General features: G+C 33.7%; 1 protein-coding gene across 2 annotated transcripts; it reads right to left on the bottom strand.

The window, feature by feature from the left end:
* Positions 1 to 725: 725 nt before the first annotated feature.
* On the bottom strand, positions 726 to 7,821 carry LOC25487213 (probable leucine-rich repeat receptor-like serine/threonine-protein kinase At3g14840). Of its 2 annotated transcripts, none has more exons than XM_039830684.1 (24): positions 7,598 to 7,821; positions 7,252 to 7,426; positions 6,829 to 6,891; positions 6,668 to 6,736; positions 6,446 to 6,517; positions 6,302 to 6,373; positions 6,004 to 6,075; positions 5,821 to 5,892; positions 5,653 to 5,724; positions 5,382 to 5,453; positions 5,235 to 5,306; positions 4,988 to 5,059; positions 4,340 to 4,402; positions 4,104 to 4,169; positions 3,982 to 4,017; positions 3,858 to 3,898; positions 3,203 to 3,576; positions 2,922 to 3,117; positions 2,684 to 2,830; positions 2,374 to 2,492; positions 2,052 to 2,262; positions 1,643 to 1,880; positions 1,340 to 1,490; positions 726 to 1,248 (listed from the first exon to the last, which is right to left on the bottom strand). In XM_039830684.1, exons 1-24 carry the CDS (start codon positions 7,692 to 7,694, stop codon positions 841 to 843), a joined length of 3,030 nt encoding a protein of 1,009 aa, XP_039686618.1. In that variant the 5' UTR covers positions 7,695 to 7,821; the 3' UTR covers positions 726 to 840. The 2 variants fall into 2 exon arrangements, with proteins under 2 accessions (XP_039686618.1, XP_039686617.1); XM_039830683.1 differs by having other exon boundaries at positions 6,829 to 6,900; positions 7,598 to 7,820.
* Positions 7,822 to 9,301: the final 1,480 nt, after the last annotated feature.

Here is a 9,301-nt window from a genome sequence, read left to right on the forward strand (position 1 = left end):
GAGGTTGTACCATGTTAAACTTGTAAATAGAACTGAGAAATAGTTAACTTGTGCAACAAGTTAACTTGATATGCAAGCTTCTGCATAAGTTAGACATTAGAATAATGACAGCTATGAGTTAGTTAGGATTATACACACAACACACATTCTCTTTTCTTCCTAGCTTCTGCAATTTCTATGGTTTTCATTATGTTGATGATGAACTTCATGACAGTATCAGAGCTAATGCCGCTGCGAACGGTGATGGAAATTTGATTCCTCTAATTCTTGATCATTATGAACAACCTAGTACTGTTTATCATGTTCATCTTTTTGATAGTCCCTCTTATGTTGCAGTCACTCCAATTTTAACACATCCGAATTGTCATGCTAGGGCTCGATCCATGAGACGAGCTTTTGGAGCAAAGAACAAATTTGATTTTGTTGATGGTTCTATACATGTTTCTACGGGGTTTGATCCAAGTTTCAAGTCTTGGAATCGCTGCAATATGCTTGTTCATTTGTGGAAAATGAACTATCTTGATGAATCAATTGCGCACCACATAGTTTTTCTGGAAAATGCAATTGACGTTTGGAATGAGCTAAAGCAAAGATTTTCGTAAGGTGATTATATGAAACACGGCTGAAGTTTGCTATAAGAAACATGATTTTCCTCCTCATGCTATCTACATTAGGACTTGTTTGGGACTTTTGAAACTTAAAAGACCACTTTGGGAAAAACGAAAAACTTAAAAGGACCTTTAGATGCATTTGACCTTAATATTTCAATAAGTTGAATACAGAATTTCCAAGATAAAGTTTATACTTCCAGTTTCTTTTTTTATATATATAGTTTATTTTTTAAAATCTATAAGGAGAATCCATGCTGATAGAACGCATATCTGTATGAGACATAAATTCTGCAGTTTCACTTATTAAGATGCTCTCTTCTTGAGTCTCTGGTGTATAAACTTTTTCACTTTGTTCACAATACTGTTGAATAATTTCCAACTGTTGATGATACTGTTGAATAATTTCCAACTTATTGCCTTCAAAAACTTGGTTTGTGTCTTGTATAACTTCTTCAACATCAGATTGTCCTTCAAGCATGCTTACAACTGATGACATGGTTGGTCTATGCATCGGAGAAACACGAGTGCATAAAAGAGCTACATTGATCATGATCATCGCTTCCTCTTTGTTGAAATCTTCACCTAGCCTCTCATCAATTAGGTCCATTATGTTACCTTCTTCCTTTAAGAAATGCACCTGATAAAGATGAAATACAAACAAACTTCAAGATATTGTGATGAAGACTCAAATTGGATAGAAGGTATGAAGTTATGGGTGTGTTAGTTACCCAATCAACAAGAGAGAAGCATTCATCCCTTGGCTTATTCATGGTGTTGTGCTTCCCACTAACAATTTCCAAGGCAACGACTCCAAAACTATAAACATCCACTTTCTCCGTCAAATATCCGTGCATTGCATATTCTGGAGCCATATATCCACTGCAACATCGAAATTTATATATTAACTCAAGTGGATTAAACTAAATTTTAAGAGGTTTTATTCTTTTCTTCCTCACATTACACTTAGAAAATGATAAATACCCTTCGACAAATTCCATAAAAAAAAAGAACACATTGTATATAGAACTCACTATGTGCCGGCTACTCTAGTAGTTATATGTGTGTGTCCGTCATCTTTAAGCTTAGCCAAACCAAAATCAGATATCTTTGGATTGAGATCTTTATCGAGCAACACATTAGTTGCTTTGATGTCCCTGTGAACTATCTTAAGCCTCGACTCTTCATGTAGGTAAGCCAAACCTCTAGCAATACCGACACAAATGTTCTTCCTTGTCGACCAAGTCAATTTCAATTGAGCGTTTTCTTTGGCTTCATTTTCAAATGTCATAGAAAATTAGACAACAAAATCATATGGTGTGTGTGTGTATGCGCAGAGAGACACACATAACATTGTAGTGTATGCGCAGAGAGACACACATAACATTGTAGATTATATTAATGAAAGTGCTACAAAACTTGACTACATGGAAAAAAGTTTACCAAACAAAGCACAAGCAAGGCTATTATTTTCCATGTATTCATATATTAGTAATAACTGATCTCCCTCCATACAGCAACCATAGAGCTTAACTAGACAAGGGTGTTGCAAAGCAGAAATCAAGCCGATCTCATTTATAAATTCGCGGTTCCCTTGCTTTGATTTAGAGGAAAGCTGCTTAACTGCTACTATTGTGCCGTCTGAAAGAACACCCTGCAATTCAAGGAATTTATATTATATCTCTGTACGTGAAAGAAGTAAAAACAATAATAGATATATCAATGACATTCAAATTTGAAATGAAAGTGTAGATTGTACAAATACCTTGTAAACCGGACCAAACCCTCCTTCTCCAATCTTATAGGCAATATCAAAGTTGTTAGTCGCTGCTTTGATTTGCCGTAACGTAAATAGCCCAGGTTGGAAATCTAAACCCTTTAGCTCTGTTGATTGAAGTAAAAAAGAATATATAAATAAAATCAGAGATATTTTTTTGAGTAACTTCCACATCAATACTTTTAGCAAGTACAAATCTAGACACAATGGCAGCCTTGAGCTCTATATTTTTATAAAATCAAATTCAGCTTATTATGCTTATAAAAGAATTTCCGAAAGTTAATTTTCAGGGTCTTACCTCTTTCTAACGGACCCATATGTTGTCGACATCTTCTCCACCAATATATACCAAATACTAGTAAGATAACTAGTCCTCCAGCAACAACAATCACAGCAATTTCCCAAACAGGTATGCTACTGCCTTTTTCCACCGGCGGTGTAAAGTCTGTTTAATTATGATATAATATAAAAGGTTGTCATATAGACCATATTAGAGGATGATGGAATAAGAAGAACCATGAAGAACTATAACTGACCAGGATCAACCGATATAGCCGATATAAGAGGACCATGTACTGAATCAAATGGGATACCGGTTGTCCCTTTCCCCGCCCAATGAAGGCGAATCTCCAACGTATTACTAGTCACATTAGCAGTGAACTTCTTTATGATTGCCTTACCAACTCCACCGGCTTCTTTTGCAATATTGAAATCCTTCAGCACCAACCTTCCCTGCAAAATGGTTTATAACGGTCAAAGGAAACTTGTTCAATACTAAACATGTTGCTGAAAAACATAAGATGATGAGATCATGCACCTGAATATATATGTCAAATATACGTCTTCCAAGGCTGTTATATGTTTGATCATCCGTAAACATTATCTCCGCAAAATGGAGATTTACAGTGTAGTTTCCATTTCCCAGACAAAAGCCATAATATGTTAGAGAAAGCGGCGAAACCCGTGCATCCATATACAGTTCGGCATTTTCCATGGCAAGGTTAGTTTTGTTAGACCAGGTATAGTAGTCCGCAAGGCTATCGAAGAAGTGACCAGTGTTGCTAAGGGCCCAGTTTGATCCAGTTCGCTGAAAGCTTGCTGGTCCAACTTGACTTGAATCATCATCATATGTCAAACTTTCATTCGAAGTTATTTTCTTACCACCACAATTTATACGGAGAGAGTACGAAGCTGGAATGGTCAAAAGAAAAAAAATGCGAAGTACAATAAGATGATCGTATTATAAATAAAAATTGTAAGATTAGAACCTAGAACAACAACCTTGATTCGAAAGAAAACAAATATGAAAAACACAAAAAGAGAATACTAGGATTTATTGTAGAAATAAGCTCAAATAAGCATTTGTAAGCTCAAATAAGCCAATTCAAACAGGCCCTAAGTAGAAATTATTAAGTTAAAAGCACCAGCAAGTATCCTACAATCTAAAGGAAAACCACGACAAATCAACTTACTTTTAGGACAGCTGAAGTTCCCCAAACATGAAACCCTTCCCCTAAGAAATAATGGTGTGTAACATATCAGCATAATCACATTATAAAATAATTTATTATGACTCATGAGTAGTACAAAACTTACAAGTTATTTCGCTTTGAAGATGATGCAAATAAGTTCCTGCGGCACATGGTAAACAGCAAAAGATTAGATAGTTTCTTAAAATTGTTGAAACAAAAAAAGTATGAAAAAACAAGGATTCTTACACGGTTCCCTGTTGACATGTCAACTGCTCTGGATTTTCAATGCTCAAATTGTTATACGAAAGATCTCTGCATGTGTCAAATTATGCATGTGATTCAGAAATAAAGATGTAACAAAGAACTATATGTAACACTTTTTGGTATAGAAATTTCGAAAACTAGTTGTACAAAAATTTAGCATGCAGAAGTAATAATTAACCTCAATAAATTAAATAAGCAGCGTTTGAAGGATTACTCACGTGTAGTCTGGTCTAGCAATCCAATTTGGAAGCGGTCCAGTAAAAAGGTTTCCAGTTAAGTATCTAAGTAAAAAAATAAGATAAGATTAATGAAGACTAGATTAAAGTTTAAGGATATCAAGAAACAACTTGCCCCAATGTTCTACGCTTTCTCCTTATTTCCATTTATAGATTTACCTGTTTTTCTAATCATTCTCAATTTAGATTTTCAGCGAGAGGCCGCGACGTGATTATCTCATGGTGATATATAAATTTATTGGTCTGAAGTTTAAGAACAAAAATAAATAAAATATATGCACATAGACATAGTTCTAGATTGCAGTTCGCAACTGCAATAGGGTTTTAGAGGTTTCTGCAACGGCATCAAACTGCAATTGTGGCCGTATTTGCCTGCACTGTTGCAGTGTAATTGCATTTTAGAACCATGCATGCACATGGACTTGAAATGGATAAATATTTATGAGAGAAATGAATCAGATTCACGATTTTCCACTTGCGTCTCTATCTAAAATCCAATCTATTAATAATCTCGTTGCTTCGTTGCAAACAATTCTAACCTTGTCTTCATAAGTTTAAATCACACTTTCTTTCAGGTATCTTTAAGAATTCAATTTGGTGTATACAAGTAACTCAGAGGATATTGCTTACAGCATATTTATGTTCTTCAGGCCACCCAAGGTGATCGGAATCGGTCCAGTTAATTTGTTAAAACTGAGATCTCTGAAAAAGAAATTATGCTCAGAATAAATATTATTCGACAAGAAAAATGTTTTAGTCCCGATAACATAACAAAAGAAGCATCTTGTTTTTCACCAAAATTTGAGTACTGATTGCATCTATTGTAACTGGTTCTAACGCATGTGAATAATGCAAGAAACTTCCTAGTATTACTTACAAAGATTTTAAAGTAGTAATATGTCCAAGATAGTCGGGAACTTCTCCTATAAGATTGCAACTCCTCAGCACTCTGTCAAAAAAATTGATACTATGTAAATTTTTAAGTGCAATGCACTTATGCTAATAATCCAAGCAATTCCCTTACAATGTTTGAATATTTGTCAAGCCAATAAGTTGCGGAAAAGGAGAATCTGATCCTTTCAAGTCGCTTATTCTCCTGCATAACATTTATTAATCACTGTAAAACTCAATAAGAGAAAAATTGAATTTTAAATCCTTGACCAAAATCTATAAAGCACTAACACAAATACCGAACACGATACTGACGTTGACATACATGTAGTGTGTCGGACACTAGACTCACATTCAATTTAAATGTCGGTGTTAAAGATCACAAGAAAATACATCATACTTACAAGCCATTGAGGTTTTTCAGATATGAAATTCCAGAAGGAATTGGACCACTCAAACCACTCCCTTGCATCACCCTGTCAAAATTAAAAGTTATTATTTTGACAAACCAGCTTAACTAAGAAAAAAAATTATGATTTAGAATTTCGCAAGAAGAAAGAAAAGGTTCACACATCCTCTCAAGAATTGTCCAGCTCTGAATGAAATCAGGTATAGTTCCAGAAAATTGATTGTCACAAAGTCGACTGCATTTTCAGAAGGTAAACACAATGAATAAGATATTACGGTTCATATGAACATCAATAGAATTAATGTTTTTAAGTGTACCAAAAACAATTAAGGGAAGGATTTGTTACATGTGCTTCAGTTTAGTGAGCTTAGCAAACGTTGCAGGTAAATTACCAGTAAAAAAGTTCGAGGTAAGAAGCCTACAACAACATTGAAATTGGAATTAGGTATTGCAACTCTCAGTACGGTAAAAATGAATAATTTCACCAATTTTTTAGTTGTAGCAATTTAGAAAATGGCAGTGTAATCACTTGCAGATCACATAAAATAGCAATTTGTTCAAATTCCGCTATACTATAACATTGCTATAGCCGCTATTTGACAAAACTGGAATACAGAAATTGTGAATTCTACAAAGGAGCTTACAGTCTTTCAAGCTGGTGAAGATTCCCAAGCTCTGGTGGAAGCTCTCCAGATAACTGATTGAACTTCAGAATCCTATGCATTTAGTGTATCAAACTTTAAGTTACTTGAAAGTTTTCATAAAATCTACATAGGCAAATTACTTACAATTTTTGCATAGTGCTGATGTTTCCAAGCTCTTTCGGGATTGAACCCGTTAATCGGTTTCCTATGAGTGAACTGTCACAAAACATGCAAAACTACTTATAAGATTATATTCCAAAAAGAAAACAAAAATTTACATAAAAAATACCTATTTCTTAGAATTATTTACTATTGCTAATAATAGTAATAAGAATAGGAAATAAAAGAATGGTTAAGGGGAAATACATGTTGACAAGATTCATGGAACCCCATTGTGGAGGGATTGTACCATTAAGGTAGTTGTTTGAGAGATCACTGTACCACATTAAGTAAAAGAATCAAACATTAATATTGAATTATGATAATGAAACAAATTTAGTGAGGTAATAAGAATTAGAATAACCTACATTTGTTGGAGGTAAGGCAATCTCACAAGTTCCCTTGGAAGTGTGCCGGAAAGATTTTGTGATCTGAGAACACTGCATCATAATTAATTAAAAGCTTGTGTTTTGACTCTATAAGCTTGTGTAGCACCTTGAAAAATAGGTTATAAATGATGGATAGTCCTCAGCTTATAAGTCAATTATGTGCGAGTTGAGTTAGGTCCAATTTCAAATACTAATAATCTATAAGAGCATATTGATGCGAGCATTTATATTCAAGCACCAAGTTCAATAGTATACAATATGAAAGAGATTATTGGAGGAAAAAGTACCGCATAACATAAAGATAAAACTTAAAATTAGTTTATAAAGAATAATAATTTTATAGGATTAGTAAGGCACAGTGTAAAAATATAATATTTTATGGAGAGCAAGAAAATGACATACATGCTAACAATATGACAGACAGTGGCATTGGCAAAAGTGCAATTGCATGTGACAGCATTTTCAAACCCTTTAACTTGCACAGAAGATTTCCAATTATTTTCTCCAGTACATGGATCTATGTTGAAGTCCCAATCCTTCTTCCCAAGTGTCTTTGCTATCTCTTTCATAACTTTTACTGTATATTAATTCAAAACCAAAATTTGTTTTAATATCTCATGCCAGAGACGAAAAACTAAAATTGATAGCGAAAATCGAACCTGAAACTTTGAGGAGAGCACATTCCAAAGTCTCAAGTCAAAACGACTAGACCAACTAAAACTAAGAGAGACGTTTATAAGGTACATACCTTCTTCTTGTAAGAGAGTAGCTCCACTAGCAAATGAAGAGATCAAACAAAAGGAAAGAAACAAAAGATGCAAAGACGTGTTCATGATAAGCTTCATATTTGAAACAAGTGAATGGAATAAATGAAATCAATGCATGAATGTGTAAGGGTTATATTAAGCAATTAATTGTAGCAAGAGATACGTTCCTGGAAAGAGATATATGGAAAATATACCACTCTATGACTTAATGAAATGAAAAGTCAATAGTAATGGGAAATAGACAAAATTTAAGTAAGGGCCCGTGTACTTTCATTTTTTCTGCTTTTCATTCAACTAATAAGTATAAGATAATATACACTTGTTTACACTTACAATATTTTAAGTTGTTAACAATGGTCTATAATCATCATTTAGTTTAGGACAAAAATATTTTAAGAACAATGCATGCATCATGAAATCATCAACATCATTTAGTTTAGGACACTTGTTTAAGATAATATACACTTGTTTACACTGACAATATTTTAAGAACAATGCATGCACACCATTTAGTTTAGGACAAAAAAATATCAACATCATGAAATATTATAGATTGTATATTACCAACCACACCAAGAGTTTTACATTGAAATTCTAGCTAAATAATCCTAATCCCATCTCTCTCCAGCTTCGCCGAACGATTCTTCTAGCCTAGAAACACTTGGAACTCTCTTACTTGGCTTGTTTCTGGCTTTCTTTTCTTGTAGTGGGAAATGCTTTCAACTCAAAATCTTTGTTCTTTTGTGTGGGGGCATTTATGTACTTTTGGGATGTTAAAGAGCCTTTTTAAAGTGAAAAGAATAATTTTCCAAACATTAAAACATTGAGTTTATGAGTCATCTCTCTTATAAGTTGTTCAATCTCACCTCTTACATCTAATACGAGACTTTAACTCGTGAGATTTAAACTCATATTTGGCGCGTCACAACAGAAAATGGTTGAAATTTGGGTTTGGTCTTGTTGAATTTTTGTTACTAATTTTTTATAACTCTTTTGTATATCATATAAAGACTCATTGGTAGTATCGAAAAATTATTCTCCCCTTAATGTGTAGATTAATTTGGGCCAAACTTAGTAAATAATTGTAGTATGTTTGTTCGTCTACTTGTTAAATTTGGATTGATTATGTGTTTACTCCACTCTTAAAATTTAGATTTACTCTTGTTGATTTTTCTTTTGGTTGAAGAAGGCCTCGTTGAATTCATTGTTATTTGAAATATTTAGTTTTGATTATCATTGGTATTTATTTCATTTTTTTTGTTTGAATTCACAAAATAGCACAGTCTTTGTTGACCAACCATGGCCTCAAGTAAAAGTTTAATGGAAATGTTTCCCTCCTTTTTTTTATAATACTAACTAATATGTCGGCTGGTTTAAGAAGACTTCAACAGTTCGATGATCTTTGTTTTCCACCTCCTTCTTTCCCAATCACATTTGATTATTTTATTTTTTCACTAAACACGTTCCATCCATAATCATGGGCTGCCCCATCAACTCTTTAATAAGTGCTCTCCACATCATAACATGACTTCCTTCCGTCAAACTCACGGATTCAGCTATACCTGCAAAACCAATCAAATGTAACGAGTTAAAACTTGCAATACCTGTTCTTTGATGCATATTGTGTGTAGAAACGTCCTATCAATTGATCAACAATGATTTGGAACCAAGATTTTGACAAAAGA

This window comes from Medicago truncatula, chromosome 2 (genome assembly GCF_003473485.1).
Source record: "Medicago truncatula cultivar Jemalong A17 chromosome 2, MtrunA17r5.0-ANR, whole genome shotgun sequence".
NCBI lineage: Eukaryota > Viridiplantae > Streptophyta > Magnoliopsida > Fabales > Fabaceae > Medicago > Medicago truncatula.

Coding starts and splice junctions, on each gene's coding strand:
- LOC25487213 (XM_039830683.1), bottom strand. CDS start 7,694: ATGAAGCTTATCATGAACACGTCTTTGCATCTTTTGTTTCTTTCCTTT. Junction 6,901..7,251: donor GTCTGTCATATTGTTAGCAT/GTATGTCATTTT, acceptor ATTATGATGCAG/TGTTCTCAGATCACAAAATC. Junction 3,577..3,857: donor GAACTTCAGCTGTCCTAAAA/GTAAGTTGATTT, acceptor TGACCATTCCAG/CTTCGTACTCTCTCCGTATA.